The sequence below is a fragment of the Melopsittacus undulatus genome, chromosome 6 (assembly GCF_012275295.1).
Source record: "Melopsittacus undulatus isolate bMelUnd1 chromosome 6, bMelUnd1.mat.Z, whole genome shotgun sequence".
Classification (NCBI taxonomy): Eukaryota; Metazoa; Chordata; class Aves; order Psittaciformes; family Psittaculidae; genus Melopsittacus; species Melopsittacus undulatus.
In genome coordinates this window covers 75,207,684-75,224,036 of record NC_047532.1, presented here as the reverse complement: position 1 = coordinate 75,224,036, position 16,353 = coordinate 75,207,684, and the positions used below count along the sequence as shown (strand labels likewise).

The following is a 16,353-nucleotide window of genomic DNA, read 5'->3' as shown; positions in this document are numbered from 1 at the left end:
GCATAAGTCCTAGGCAGTGTTTTACTGCTCACAGTACAGCTCACTGGTCTTTTTGTGTGCTTTGTTGTTATGTTCAGGTAGAGCAGGTCTTACTCCTACTCGTACTGGTGGTGAGGAGAGAGCAGAAATTCCTGTGCGGTGTTGCTCTGTGGCTGTATGAGTCCTGGTTCAGCCAGATGGTTTCAGGGCATTTCTGTCTTAGGTGTAGTCTATGGAGTTAAAATCTGGGTACTATCACTGCCTACTGCACGAGGCATCAATAGTGATGCAGCTACGTTGTACTTAATGTGAGGCAAAGTAAAGACATCTTGGGAGTGGATCCTGTTTTATAAGACACTGATGTACTTGATAACCTGATACTGAAGACAGAATGAGCAGCTGGATCTCAAGACAATGTTTTAATGTGTTGTGTTCTTTGTTTTTTCTCTGCTGTAGATATCCCAGTTATCAGTAGATGAACTGAGTAGCAGCATGTTTGTTTCACAGATGTAGAAGTTCCCAATAGAACAGTAAGTTCCTTTTTGGTATTTCTCTTTGTGGTGGATTGCTTTGTCCCAGGGCATCCCCAAGCAGAGGTCTGGCTGGGGCAGAGGGACCCCAGTGCCTTCACACTCTGCAAGCTCAACAGAAACTGAGCTGCTGCAGCACAGGCATGGACCAGCCGTATGGGTTATAAACAAGCAGTGTTTCCTTGCGTCTAAAATACCTGGTTTGAGGTGTTGGCAGCCTCCCTTCTTGCATCCCCCTGAGTCTGAAGCTGTGTTTGCAGGTTACTTGTGCTCTGCATGGCTCCCAGCTGCCTGCAGATGCCTCAGGGATTTCTGCTGTTGATGGCAAACTGCTGTGGTAATGAGTCAGCTGAAAAGGTGTGACTTCTCTCCTGCTGTTGGTGGCATATTTCCTTTCCTGGGGTAAGCAGGATTGGGTCATCAGCAGCTGCTGTGCACCTGCAAAGCTGGCTCAGACTGAGCAGAGACGTGCTGCTCAGCTGCACCGGGGGCCTGGCTCACGGTGGGTTTCTTCAGAGGTCCTTGTGTGTGTTTAAGACCAGGATGAATGCCACAAGCAACATAACCTTAATCCTACCTGCAGATCCTGGGCTTCCCTCATCTGCTGGTTTTCTCTGAGTGGGAATGGTGGAGTTTTTCCTTTCCTTTGACTTACAGAGTATTGTTTCACAGCCATAGCAGCAGTGTCATTTTTCCATTGCTTTTCTTTGTGAGCATTCGCTAATGTTCATGAGAGAAAATCCCATGAGGGTTTCAGTTCATCACTGGATTTTTTTGTTATTCCAAGAGGGTAGAGAGCAGTTCAGCCAATTCAACAAGAGGTCACCAGAATTTCCCAGTGCAGGCCACTTAGTATACACAGACCTACAACCCATTTCTTCCTTAAGTCATGTATAACAGGCAAGTACTTATATGATGACAGTTAATTTGGTAAGCAGCTTACTAACGGTATCTTTAACAGTCCGCAGAAATTACTCATCTTGATAGTGGATCTTTACTTCTGCTGACCTTAATAAGGCACCATATGTATGCTAACTTTGGCCATGGACCCCTGTCCATGTAGGGGTGAACAGCAAGCTGTCCCCATGAGCAAAGATGTTCTGCATGACCAGAGCTATGGAGGCCCTGGTAGCCAGGCTGGCCAGCCAGGCTGCAGGAGACAAGCGCTGGGTCCCTCGAAGGAGGCTTTTCACAAGCACATCCCAAGGGAGGCCATTTGCTCCCAGAAGTGGATCCCCTGAGCACGGGGTTTCTGTATCTGTGTTTTGTGTCTAGGCCTCTGGCTCACAGCTCTTTAGGATCAGATTTTCTTGTTACAATCTGTGGTGCTCTCTGAAGGAAACAGGAGCTAACAGGGGCTGGGGATGCCTTTGGCCCCCTCCTTAGTCCCTCCTACCATCCTCTCCAAAAATAAGCCTTATTATTCACCCACCTCCCTCTGTCACTAATTGCCTTGTCAGTGTGTGTGGTGCATGCTGGAAATGGAAAGCCCTAAGTGCAGATTAGAGGGGATGCCAAGAATGTTATCAGCCATTTCACCCTACGTCAGCAAACTAAGGGAATAACGTGTTTTCTCTCTGCAACATACTAATGGCAGCCCCTTGGATGTGAATGTATCTTAGTAGAGTAGCTTTTATTAAAACATAGATGTGTGTCTCTAACTTCTCACTCTTCCTCTGTTGTTTTTTCTTCCCCTTGCAGCAGATCATGTTGAAATTCTGAACAGTAAAAGTATGGAGCACCAGGACTTCTTGGTGGAAAGCTGCGCATGGCCTTTCTGTATATATCCCCTCTTCCCTCTCTCGTTCTCTACCACCTCTACAGTAAGCCTGTTGCAGCCTACATGTTAACCAAAAACTGAGCAATGGGAATGTCAAAAAAACCCAGAAAAGACAAAAAAAAAAAGCACTATAGAAACACTTAACAAACAGCGCTCTGATATACGAGATATACCAGTAGGAAATTATAATAGACTTTTGTAACACATAACTTTAACACACTTAATCATTTTCTGACTACCATCCTGAGAAGTGCAGCTGCACAGCGGACTGTTGGTTTACTGTATACTATCGATGGATAAATGTTTGTCTTGTTTTTAAAGTGTTATCTTCCTGTTTTGTTTACATCATAGTCTATTGATTTGTTTGGAAGTGTACATCATTATCAAGTATACTCAGTACCATCTTTTCATTATTGTTATGTCTTAAGTTTTCATATTCTGTAGGTTTTATGGGGTTTTGTTTGGTTTTGTTTTTTTTTTACTAAAAATGTTATTGTGGGAAACAGGAATTACGTGCTGGAAAACCACGACACAGGAATGTTCTGCCCTTTGCTGGAGTTTGCTGTTAGCATCAGCTAAAGATGCTCATGTTAAATGCTTCTTCTAAGCATTTAAAATTTGCCTTCAGATAGAGTGTTCAAACTTGTAGTACAAGGGATGCGAAAGGACAGTTGTCATTTCAGTCCAGCTCAGGGTATTTCTTTCAGTACAGTGAGCTGATTCTGGAAACCTATTGGGGAAACCCACACGTAAAATCCCAGGTTCAGGAATGATTGGCTCAGCTGGTGATAAGCATCAAGGGATTTCTGCAGTTCTGTTGTCCATGGAAGTGCATTCTCAGCTGCAAACTGCGCACAATCTCTCATGGTGCAGTGAAAACAAAAGTAAAAGGTGTGAGGTGAGACAGCTTCAGTTGGGTAAAAACTTGTGTTGGAGAGGAGCTGGAGTGGGCCATAGCCGTGACTTAGCCCAAACTGGGTAATGCCATGCCCAGTGGCTTGTCTTCACTGAGCATGCTGAAACATTTCAGCCTGAAAACTGAGGTGTCTCTCCTTGAAATGCTGTCAGCGTGCACCAGTTCTTTACTCACCATTTTCCATAAGTGGGTGATTTTTTTTCCCTGTGATCTCTGGCCCTCTAAAGCAAACACAGCAGTGACAAAGCAGGAAAAAGCTCAGCATAAGCTTCCTACCGTAGATAAATGTTCATCTTAATGGAGCTCCTGTAGGTCAGTGGATTTATTTTGGCACCTTCTACTTGATCAAGAGCAATGTTTGCCTCACAACAAGGGCTAGTTCTCAATACCTCCTTTTCTGACACATGAATAAACTGATTTCCAGCCCGTGCACCCTGGACAGTCCAGCCTGTTACGCTGTATTGCTGAACAATCTGGCTGCAGAATGCATTTTGGTTGAGGATACAACCAAATTCATCCCTGTCATAGCTCTACCATATCATTGGCATTATGGAAGAGATGGATTTGCTGCTGTAAATCCACAAACTCCATAGGAGGAGAAAGAAAATGGTGATTGAAACCAAGCAGGAGGCCAGCTCCCAGCATCTGGGGGGGCTGGCCAGCCCAAGCTCGTGGTGGTCCTGTGGGGTGCCAAATTCTGTCAAACCAGGTTCTTTTTTCTTTTCCAAGCTCCTTGGCCTTGGTTGGAGACTTTCATTGCCCCCTCCTCTCCAGTGTGAGCATGGATAGTTTGCTAAATGTGCATCTCCATGGATCACAAGTGATAGAGGGGCACGTAGGGCACAGCCAGTGTGTCCCAGCGCAGGCTCTGACCTTCTGCCCGTGGAAAGCCATTCATGGCAAGAACTTTTGAAGAGCCCAGCTCTAAAAGGCCTTCAGCAGGCTTTGAAACAAACCCTGAGAGAGGGGGAAAAACTATCCCCAACCCAGGAGCTCCTTTATGAACCCCATGTTTGGACAGTCACTTGTCCATAGCTGTTCCCCTGCCATCAGCATCCCTAAGCAGCAGCGTTGTCTGAAATCAGTGACTCCCCTTTGTGTTGGCGACCACATCCCTGTTCTTTTCACCACTGAGTTTCTGTTTCCCAAAAACCATAACATTGTTAGTGGAAAAAGTGGATTTGAGTACTTCCTGTTTGAAATTATTTGTGTATCAAACAAATGGGTTTTGCACAACCTGTGCCAGTGCCTCAACAAAGAACAGAACTGATCTTCTTAAGCCAGAAAGGATGCATTCAAGCTTGTATGGCTTTATGAGTTGAAGGAGGTTGGAATTTTTTCAGTGCTAAAAGGATTTTTGTATATCTTGACACTTTGATGTAACCTCCTCTTTTATTTATCGACTTCAACATCTGGCATAGATGTGCATAGAATGTAAACCTAGAATACAGCTGTTTCCCTGTCACATTTAAAGCACTGAAAAAAAAGAAGAGAAAGAAAAGTGTTTAAGGATTATTTTTTATTAAAGAGGTCCAATGAGGGATGTTCAGGGTAGTTATTAGGTGCCACAACAGTTTTTATATTGCTGGCAAATTTAGAGTTAATTTGTAAATGAGTTTAAGGAAAGAAAAGCTTGAAGCACTAAACTTCACCAAATTCAAAACAATCTCGGCACCAATGCCGCTTTGAGGTAGCACTATTTAAACTAGTTGTGCAATGAACTTGCTCTAATTTTCTTTGTTCAAGAAAGAAAAGAAAAAAAGCCAGTCGCCAGACTATAAATTTCCTAAATAGACTATTACAAAGTCACCGAGCTAGTTAGTGACTCTAAACAAATGTCATAAAAGCATGAATATCATCCTTTATTTGACAAGAGATGTATGTAAGTTTGTTTAAATCGATATAATTTTAGTGACATTTTTATAAGCTTCCCACTTTCCATGAACCTATATTTTTTATTTATCCAAAGTGATTTCTCTTTGTCCATTTCTCTCAGCCTTATGCAAACAATATGCAAGAAATGCTGAAACTTGGATAAAACGGGTCATGCAGAGGGAAAATGAAAGCTGAGATGGATCATTTTCACGGGAAAAGGTTGTTAGTAGTTTCAATACAAAGTACTACTACTAAACTGTAACATAAGCAGACAATAAAAGAGGGATTTAAAATAAAATGGATTCATAAAACTATTAAGATTATTTTTGTTAAATACAGTGCTTTTAGTAATTTGGAACATGGTTTCACAATCAGCCCTGGGGGGTGTTTTTGAGTTGGAGGTTTCGAGCTGACGATTTTTGGACTGTGTGTTTTTGCATCGCAACGGTCTAGAAGCCAGGCCCCTTCCCTGAGCACTCCGCAGCACCGGGTCCTCTTGCCAGCCCATCCTCGCCGTCTCCCACTGCGCTCGGAGTGTTCCCCAATGGAAGCACCCCAGATCCCGGCGTTGGGGCCCTCCCGGATGCCGATGGCCGGCGCTGGATGTGGGTATGTGTCTGGTGGATGCAGCTGGCCGGAGGAGGAGGCGCGTGTGCCCAGTGAGATGTCCTCTCCTCCGTGGGGTGGGAGAGCAGCTCTAGGGTCGTTGGGAAACTGGAGTCCTCGTTTGCTTTCTCCCTTGTACATTTCACAGACATGGAAATTGAAAAAGGTGAAATTTATGAGGAAAATGGAATTTCCCATTCCTGTTGAATGGATTTAGTTTGATATTGACCTGATTTTACCATGTGCCTGTTGAAGGCCTTAGAGTATATACTGTATGTTAAAGACTGTAATAACTTTAAAGAAAAATAGTTGATAGCCTAATCCAAATGTAAATAGAGCTACACCACATTGTTACTAGGCTACAATGCATTCATTCATTCCTTCATGTCATCTCTCTTTGTTTTCTCTGCCATTAGTTTTTAAGGTTTTCATTATTGCTCTTTTTTTTTTGATATCTTTAGTAACTAATGAATTTAATTTTGAAGGAGGGGTAGAGAAAGTTTAAGATTTTTAAGACATGTATTCAGCCCATTTAGTTCTATCCTAACCCCACACCGAAGCATGGTAAGGTATAGAATACAGTCCATAACTAGTTTGTATAGTTTACAGTTTAAGAACAAAATTAACTTTGTATGTAACTCCTACAATGATAGATTCATTGTTAACTAATTATATTAAGTTGTTGTTGCTATGGCAACAAAACTACAACATGGCTACCTTTGTATACATTATTTGTGAGATTTTCACATGTAAATGAGAAGTGATGTGTAACAGTATGAGCTTGTTCAAGGTACAGTTCGATACTGTCAGAGAAAGAGATGATTGAGTATTTTTAAAATCCCAAAGTCCCATGTGAACGCTGAATCCGTGGCTCCGAGGGTCACTCTTTCAGTCCAGAAGTTTACAACACATGGATTTAGAGTCAGGTTTTATAGCTTGTAGAAATTGTTGTGTGGCAAGGGTTATTCCACAGTATTTTCACTTCCAAAACCACCACAAGCCTGGATTTACCACATAGGGACCGGTCTTTGCTTTCATTTCAGCTCCATTCACACGGTGGCAACTCCGAGTTAATCCGTTTCAGTACTGTAGCTCCGCCTGCAATCTTCCTCTCTCCCGAATCTGAGCACTCACACGATGCGTTACGATCAGGGCTAAAGAATTAAGCATATAACTATTTTAATACTAATTTATACTAGCAAAAACTGTACATAAGAAAACCAAAATATTGTGGAATGACCCCGTAACAGTGTTGAAGATACCAATATGCTGCAGTTAAACTGATTCAGTTCGTGTACGAATGTGTGAGACACACCTTTTTTGCACTTATGTACATAGTCCACGAAAGAAATCCTTGGAACTTATTTTGAATATAAAAAAAGTCTGTAATAATACAGGAAAAGTTTGTAAAAGAGATAGGTATTACTAAGGCTTTGAAAAGGAGGAGTTTTTTGCTATAAAACTTATCTGAAAGCATGATGTTGCTTTGCTGTTGTAAAAGCTTTGTAGTTTGCCATAGCTTATTATACAGCAGACTGCTACCAGGTCAGCTCCAACCTGCAGCACAGAGAAATGGGGAACAGTGCTTAATTAAATAGTAAGGTCACTAGCAAAGATTTGAATTCCTCTTTTCATCAGCCTGCATTCCCAAACACACCCCAGGGCGTGCTTCTGATGGGTTTTGATGGGTGAATCCTATTAGAACTCGTAGGTCCGTGGTGGCACACAAGCCTTTTTCCTAGCGCCTAATCCCATTTCTAGTGGAAGTGTTTGTCTGTTAGAGGTGACTGTCACTGCAGAGAGTGTTTTAAATCCCAGAAGGAGTTTGAAATGTCACAATGTACTCATTTATTTCTTTTTATTTAACTTTATGGGGCAAGGTCACAAATCAAAGGGGCTGATGAGCAGTGGGTGGACAGGGGTGGCTGTGGATGGCCTTGGGCCACTTTCCTTGCTGTACAGTAGCAATGGTGTTTGTTTGGGAGCACCGTGTGGCTGTGCTGCTTGGTGCTCCCAGATGGGTGTTGGGGCAGGGAGGTGGAGGCTGATGGTGGCATCGTGGCCAGCTTCATGCTTGGAGGTTGACAAGCCGTGTTGTGTTGGCCACCAAAGGAAAGCCCAGCCGTGGTCCCCCAGCTTTGCTGAGCAGCCTCTTGGTTCCCTTTCCACTGTGTTGTGGTGCTGCTGGGGCTCTGCAGTACCGGGGGATTGTGGAGGAGCTGAAGTGCCTGTGTTGACCCATTTCTTTTCATAGGAATAAGTATGCTCCAGCAGGCTGGAGCAGCTCTGCTCTGGAGCCAGGCTGAGAGAGCTGGGCTGGGGCAGCCTGGACAAGAGAAGGCTCCTGAAGGGGAGACCTGAGAGCAGCTCCAGTGCCTAAAGGGGCTGCAGGAAAGCTGGAGAGGGGCTTGGGACAAGGGCCTGTAGGGACAGGCCAAGGGGAATGGCTTTAAGCTGCCAGAACAGGGGAGACTGAGCTGAGCTCTTAAGCAGAAGCTCTTCCCTGTGAGGGTGCTGAGGCGCTGGCACAGGGTGCCCAGAGAAGCTGTGGCTGCCCCATCCCTGGCAGTGTTCAAGGCCAGGTTGGACACAGGGGCTTGGGTTGGAGCTGGAGGAGCTTTAAGGCCCCTTCCAACCCAAACCAGTCTGGGGTTTTCTGATCTTTCCTGCCAAACCCAAGCCCTATTGCAGCATTGGGGCTGAGGTGTCCGTTCCAGGAGCTGCTCTTTGGTCACCACTGCCGGCATCTCAGAGGTTCCATCTCCTCATGATGTCAGCAAGTGCCCAACCAGCCCACGTGGCCCGAGGGGGCTGGTTAAGGTGGGGGTTGCTGAATGGGAGCCGTAGCATCGTATGGTCCCAGCATCTTTAAGGTGGGAAATCAGATGTAGTTTTTCTTCATGGGTGTCACAATAACCTAGGTTTTAATACAAAATAACCAGCTAATTCTAATCTTCATGCTATGAAGGCTTCACTTTGCTGTAATCCATTTCCATAACCAAGTTCTTTCTCGTTTCCAGGATTGTGAGAGAAAAATCCTTTGCACTATGTGAAATGAATCGTAGGTGGTCAAACCTTTGCATTGGGGATGAATATGATCATGACAAAAACACCTCTAAAATCTTTGCTAGTGATCTTTACTGACATCCTGTATCATCAGAAATAACTCTATTTGCCTCTCAAATGAGCTATTTAAACATGCAAAAATAACACAACTATTAAATAAAAGGAAGTTATTTTTTCCAAACACACAACAGAGAGAATTACCTGACACCGAATTACAAGGTTCCAGTTCTTTATTACTGTACACAGATGCTATTTGATAGTGGTGGAAGCCAAATGATTTTGTTGCCATGGCTTTTGTATCCTAGCAGATGAGGGGATGATAAGATCATTCATAGACTGGATTCTGGGATTTTGTTGTTTTCTTTCCAATTAGCTTTGCTTTAATTCTATCTTCATTTTAAACCATTCAAATGAACCGAGACTCCCCACTCTTTATCACCCAACAACAGATCACTGGTTCTTTTCTTCCTTAGGCAATCACTAAACTCAAAGAGAGAATGTTCTCCTAAATTGTCCAGTTTGAATCGCAATATATAAAAGCATTTATACTATATAAAGTAGATCTTGAAGTACCTTCTTTTCATAGGCATTTCTGGTAAAACCAAGTAAGGGAAACATTAGATATCAATTTAATGGTATAGTTTAGACAATATATACAAATACTACCGTTAGCCCTGTGGAATTGTAAGAAGTTAAAGTCTCCTCAGACCCAGGCGTAGGCTAATGCAGTGTTCCAGTTCCATAACATCATAGCTCATTCCCTCAACTGCTACAACAGGGTGTACGCTTTGAGTTTCTTTTTCTTTTGGCCACGTTATATTGCTGTAGTGCTTGTACGTGCTTTAGAACTGTGCATAATGCTACTCATTTTAGTATGTTACTTCTCTATTGTTATTGGTTTATTTTTGGATCTTTTAATAAAGTGTATAAAATCCTTGGTTATGTTTTTTATGGATCCAGATCTACGCATTAATAGGAGTTCGCTTTCAGAAACGTTCCCAGTTTATGAGTCCCAAACTGGAAAGGTTCTGATGTAAAAAAGGAATAATGGAGAACGGATGAATTGGAGTCAATGTTACATCAAAGTGTAGCACAACGGAATAAATCTCTTGCCAGAAATGCACCCTCAGCAGTGGGATTCTGTAGCCGGTGCCGGATCCTTGCCGGGTGCATGTGGCCTCTCCTGGGAAGTTCCTGACCCGAGTGAGGCATTTGTGTTTTAGCCAAATAAAAAGGAAAGCTTCCCAGATGCTGCCTTTTGGTTTCTGTCATGCCCCAGGCCTGCTGCAATGCGCTGGCTTTGGATGGGCCGTGTGTCCTTTCCAGCCCTGCCTGGGAGGCGAGGGGAGAGGAGGTAACTGTGAAGAGTAAACTGAGCATCCTCCCAAGGCCGGCAGCATTTGTAGCACAGTGATGTGTGGATCACCTCTTCTCTTTCAGCATTCGTGTCAGACATGTTCTGAACGTCCCAGTGCAGTAATCCCATAGGCAGATCCCACCTGGAATTCCCCAGCTCTCCTCCAAGGGCACAGCTCAGCCCCAGGTGCTGCACTCTTGGGCTGGGGGTGCTTCTCACCATCCGTGGCTAAGCTTGAGCCAGATTCCTGGAAAAGTGCTTCTTGCTGGGTTGGTTTGTCCCTTCTGTAGTGATGCACAGGTTAGAGGTAAGACACTGCCACCTTGGTCACCACCTGCTGTAAAAAGGGCCTTTAACCTTAGAGTGGCTTGAGATCATCACTGGCTCCCTAAAGCTGTTAACACTGGGCGCTGCTGGAGGAAGCGGTGCCAGGCTGCAGCATCCCTCACCTCACCAGCAACAGAAGGCATCAGGACCCCCCGGAGATGTGAGTAACCAGCACCACAAACCTCTGCACATGGCCTGGCTCCCACCAGGGCCACACAGGGGACACAGAGTGATGGGGGAGCTCAGTACCTCAGGAAGGGGCTGATACCACCACAGGGTGAGCATGGCACAGGAGGGATCATGGGCCATTTTCCCAAAGGAGTTTAGGAGTTGAGAATGGGGGGATTCAGAGCTAGGAAACGATTATTTGGGGGGATGCTGCCCACTGGCACTGCTGGGGGTTGAGGCACAGGAGGAGGCTGTGCAGGTACCACTCCTCCCCTCCATCCTTGGCAGGACAAGGTTTTGACTTTGAGAGCATTACCTAACTGCTCCTTTTCCATCCTTGTGCTGCCCTGGCTTCTCCTGCAGGGTAATTGACTCCGTTTGTGTGTCAAGGCCGCTTAAAGCTCTGTCCTAGAAATGCCTCCTGATGGCACAATTAAATGTCTGAAGTGTTTCTGAACTCAAAAACCCAGGGGGAACTGAAACCTTTCCAGACAATGGCTGCATGGAAGGATGGGATCCTTCCCCAGCAGTTCCTCATGAGGTTTCATCACCAGCTTCCCTCTGGTTCATGTTCTCTGTGGAAGGGGATGGGACTTGCAACATGGGCTCGGACACACCAGCTCTACTCAGGAGAAGCATCCCCACAAGGTCAGGAGTGGGAGTCCCACAGCAGCCCTCAAATTCATGGGTAACTCTTTAACAAGAGACGTTAAATTGGGTTTCAAGGCCAAATGGCATCCTTGGGCCAGGGATGGGGGATTTTACCTGGGAGCTGTTTGCAAAGTCACAGGAGTAGCTGCTGCAAACTGTTGTGATGGGAGTTGGATTAAAGGTTCTGATGCTGTATTTATGCCATGCGTCCCATGGAAATATCACAGGATCCAGCCTCTCTTCCTCTCCACTGGGACACATTTGTGTAGGAAACCCAAGTTTGATCAAAACCCCTCGTTTAGCTCTTTGGCCATTGAAGCTTAAGTGGGAAACACAGGGGAGAAAGCAGCTCTTTTTGAAGGCTTGCTCCATATTCAGCTGAGCCTCTGTGGTCCAAAGCCAGTTTTTATTTAATCTGGACTCAATGCTGGGTGAACAGATCACTTTGATCTATTTATTATGAGACAAAGGAGAAGGGAGAAGTGTTTGGCTAATCCCGGGTGACTTGTGGATCTCCAGCACCCTCCCCAACACAAGCACCCCGTTTTCCCTTCCCAGAGGGGCTGCACCAGAGTGCAGGGCAGCATAAGTAACAGCCCATGCTCTGAGCTGTGCTTGCAAACAATGGACCAATGTGCCCCTTCCAGCCCCTGCCTCCAACACAGCAGCACATCCCAGAAATGGATCCATGGGAATGGCCTGGGAAGGCTCTGGGGTGTCTGGACAGGAGAACCTGCACAAAGACAGATAAAGCTGCAGCCTGAAGGCCACGGGGATGGGCTTGGAGCCCCATGCACCCAGCAAAGCAGCGCTGGTGGGTTCCAGCCAGGCTGGGCTCAGGTGGGAGATGCTGCAGGTGCCTTTGCTCTTTGCTCCTCATTCCGCCTGTGTCAGTGTGGCTCTGCCGGTCTGCTCACAGCTGCCTGCTCCATCCTGGCTATTCCTACTGCCCTTGCCCTGGACCTGGAGGTGTGGATCCAGCCCCGAGGCGATGGCACCGGGACAGCAGCTGCAGTAGGAGCCATGGTGTGATGCTGCTGCCCTGCTGGTCTCCTCGCAGCTGCTGCTGCCTTTCCCAGGGGTATCCGCCATGGTTCATGGGAATTGTTTGCTTGTAAACGTTCTCTGTGCCTTCCCAAGGGAGCTGCTGCCTCCTCTCCGCAGCCATCTCATGCTCAGCTTGTGTGTGCAATGGATGCAGTGCACTGGCACCTGGCTGCCTGGGTACCACCTGCTGGTGCTAGCACTGGGGTGTCAGGGGGTGCTGGGGGCTGGTTTTGGGGGTTTGCCTGCACCAAAGTAAGGGCAAATCCTTTGCAAAGCTTCTGGAAAGCTCTTGTGGAAGTAAAATGCTGTTTGTTTCCCCTGCAGGAACATGGCCTGATGGAAAGGCACTGCCTGACACAGGACATTGCCCATGAAACCATCGCTGCTCCTGGAGCAGCAGCAGCACTGAGGTGGGGACAGGTGAAGGTAAATCCCTGTGTGTGCCAGGAGGGAGGAGATGGGGAGGTGGGAACTCACACCAGGCCATGTACTGGTGCTACTGCAAAGAACCATGGAATCAGACAGGTTGGAAAAGCCCTTTAAGTTCATCCAGTCCAACCGTTCCCAGCCCTGCCAAGGCCACCCCTAACCCATGGCACTGAGGCCTCGTCTCCACGCTGTGTGAACACTTGCAGGGACGGTGACTGCAGCTCTGCCCTGGGCAGCCTGTTCCAATGCCTGAGCACCCTCTGGGCAAGGAATTGTTCCTCAGCTCCATCTAAACCTGCCCTGGTGCAGCTTGAGGCCGTTTCCTCTTGTCCCATCCCTTGTTCCTTGGGAGCAGAGCCCAGCCCCTCCTGGCTCCATCCTCCTCTCAGGCACTTGTAGGGACCCATCAGGCCTTTCTCTGGCCCTGCTCCAGCACCTCAAGGTCTCTCTTGTAGTGAGGGGCCCAGAGCTGAACTCAGAATCTGAGGTGCAGCCTCACCAGTGCTCAGTGCAGGGGCACAGTCCCTGCCCTGGCCCTGCTGCTGCAGTGGTGCTGATACAGGCCAGGATGCTGGGGGCTTCCTGGGCACAAGCTGCTCATGTTCAGCTCCATCACCCAGCACCGCAGCATAAATCAAGGGGATTTTGAAGAGGATGACAGGAACAAACCAGGGCTCTGGGCTGGGCAGGATGAGGCCTTGGAAGACTTTAACTCCCCACAGCACACAGGGTGGGGGCTATGGCCGGCTTTCGGCTGGGCACAGGCAGCCCATGCTGGGGGGGCAGGTGAGCTGCAGTTCCCCCCTTGGCCCTTGCCCCTCTGCCAGCTTCAGTGATGGGAAATCCTTTAAGCTTGTGCATTAGTGCTGTATTTAGGTCTGTGCTGTATTAGGGCTCGGCGAGGAGCAGAGCCTCATTTCTCACTTAATAAAGGGTGTTCTATAGGCGTTTGTCCTCATGGGCCTGGCTCCACGAGCAGGGGGGTTGCTGTGGAGGGCAGAGTGTGGGGCTGGCTCCTCAACCTGCCAGGTCGCAGCTCTGCCTGTCCCCTGCCTGCAGCCCCCCTGTGCTGCCACCCTGACACTGGGGCACTTGGTGCCAGGACACAGGGATGGGTCTGCCCCATAGCCCCACACACAGGGCTCTGCATCCAGGGCACTGCCGGCCTCTCTGCACGGGCACGGGGCTGGCAGGGGACCTGTCCTGCTGGCAGTGACTGGGTCATCAGATGGAGATGGGGATAATGAGTCAGGAAGGGCACCAGCAGCCAGCGAGCCCTCACTGCCAGACCTGGCTCAGGGCTGCAGCACAGGCAGGAGGGGGAGCGGGGCCATGAGGGGCTGCAAGGGCTGGAGCAGCTCTGCTCTGGAGCCAGGCTGAGAGAGCTGGGCTGGGGCAGCCTGGACAAGAGAAGGCTCCTGAAGGGGAGACCTGAGAGCAGCTCCAGTGCCTAAAGGGGCTGCAGGAAACCTGGAGAGGGGCTTGGGACAAGGGCCTGTAGGGAGAGGCCAAGGGGAATGGCTTTAAGCTGCCAGAACAGGAGAGACTGAGATGAGCTCTTAGGCAGAAGCTCTTCCCTGTGAGGGTGCTGAGGCGCTGGCACAGGGTGCCCAGAGAAGCTGTGGCTGCCCCGTCCCTGGCAGTGTTCAAGGCCAGGTTGGACACAGGGGCTTGGAGCAGCTGCTGCAGTGGAAGGTGTCCCTGCCCGTGGCAGGGGTTGGAGCTGGAGGAGCTTTAAGTTCCCTTCTGACCCAAACCAGGCTGGGGTTCAGTGAAGTAGCAATGGGGTTTCTCCTTTGACACCAGTGGTGGGAGCTGCCTCTCAGAATCTCATGTCCTGGCCTAGTGCAGTGCTAATGGAGGGTGTCGATGCTTTTCCCTTGTGGCCATTGACCAGCAGTGAGATATTGCTGGGACAGAAACTTCAGCTCAGCACCAATGTCCAGCACAGGGTGAGGATCCTCAGCCACTGCCTCTCTTCCAGCTGTGCCATCCCTTCCCAAAGCACTGGCTAATGGAGGATCATTTCCTTTCTAGGGACCATGCAAAGAGTGGTGTCCACAGGCAGAATATGGGAAGAGCTCCTGTTTAAGCAATTGGAGCATCGCGGTGGCACAAGGGATGAAGAGAAAACGGAGGGATTTGAGATGTTTGGCAATTACAGAGCCAGGCTAAAAAGAATGAATGAGAGACTTGCAGGATTGTGAGAGGATGGGCAAGAATTTGAAGTGGGATTAAACACTGGAGCGAAGATTAGAAAAGCAAAAAGCAAGAGATGAGCAAAGCCTGAGGGATGAGGCAGATGGACTGGATCAAGTGGAGCTGCCAGCTTGGGATGAACTCAGCTCTCTCATAGCTCCACACTGGAGCTGCCTCTAGGCACAGGGCAGGGGCAGGAGCATCCTCTCCCCAGCAGCGGCAGAGCTGCTGGTGCCACCATTCCCATGGCCACACGTGGATGAGGAGCAGCACAGCCCTGGAAGAGCCACATTTGCTTTCCCAGTCATTGGGTTGGTCTCTCCAGAATGGGGGAATTCTGAGAGGCCGAAGTGCAGAGGAGAAAAGGAAACCCCATGGAATGATAGCAGTGAATAGGAACTCTCCTGTTAGACACTGTTTTGAAATGGCTTTATTTCTGTAAACCCTCAAAAGCTATCCTGACAGTGTATTTACCTTTCCCTGCCTTTCTTTTCATGTGGGGTTTAAAGCAACAGGTTTGGTTTATGGAATCATAGAATCAGCGAGGTTGGAAAAGCCCTTTAAGATCAAGTCCAGCCTTTCTGTGATCACTGCTGCTTCTGGCTTGAAGGAGCTGCATCTCCAGGCTTACAGCAGCCCAGCACTGGCTGGAACCTTACAAGCTGTGTGTGTCTGTTCCCAGGGAGAGGCTGTCCCATCTCACAGTGGTGACTGAACAGAGTCACCCCTGAAGCCAGCCCCGGCCCCTCAGCTCCAGCAAGTCCTAGAAGCTGGTACCTGAGGAGCGGGTGCTGCATTGGCATCGCCCCGTGCTGGGAGAGGATGTTCTGTTATTGGGAGCCCAATGCTGATGTGGTGAGCAGGAGCAGGAGGTGCTTCCATGTGGCACAGGGTACAGCAGCTCGGAGTGTGGGGAGCAACAAGGAGATGGTTCAATGTCTGGACAGCAGCATCCTCACACAGAGCAGTGACCTGCTCCCCAGCAAGGGATGCTGATGCTGCAGCAGGAGAACAGCAGTGAGGGGATAACCAGGCCACAGGCAGTGAGCATGCCAGGGTGGCACAACAGCATCTCCCCTGCAGTGCTGCTCATCAGCAACAACCAGCTCCTGGGATAAGCTTTTCCCAATGGTTGGTACCATGCTTGGGGATGTCACCAAAACCCGGCTGCTTCTGCTCCCAGAAATGCCAACAAACTCCTTGTTGGATCAATTAGAATGCAGTGCAGCCCCCCTTCTGTCCCAGAGTCACTGATTGCACTGGGAATGTCCTTTCCCTACTCTGGAGTGCCAGGATGCCTCTTGTTGCTACTGACATAAAGGCTGAAAGCTAAAGGGTGGCTCTTAGGGAAGAAATGGGAAAGAGATTTCTGGGAAAGGTCCCCAGAATTTGCCTCTGAGTCATCTCTGTCCTGGCAAGAAAA

The 16,353-nt window shown here is 48.1% G+C and overlaps 1 protein-coding gene across 5 annotated transcripts in view; it reads left to right on the top strand.

Moving 5' to 3' along the window:
• Positions 1–5,394, top strand: part of MBNL3 (muscleblind like splicing regulator 3) — a 75,809-nt gene extending 70,415 nt beyond the window's left edge. For 4 of the 5 annotated variants that reach the window (XR_004549666.1, XM_034063528.1, XM_034063529.1 and 1 more), the window contains 2 exons: positions 436–509; positions 2,211–5,394. Coding sequence is in view for 4 of the 5 variants with exons in the window: in XM_034063528.1 (XP_033919419.1) it covers positions 436–492 (57 nt within the window). In the remaining variant the exon portion in view is untranslated. The remainder of the gene's footprint in view (positions 1–435; positions 510–2,210) is intronic. The other variant, XM_034063530.1, reaches the window with a different exon arrangement.
• Positions 5,395–16,353: the final 10,959 nt, after the last annotated feature.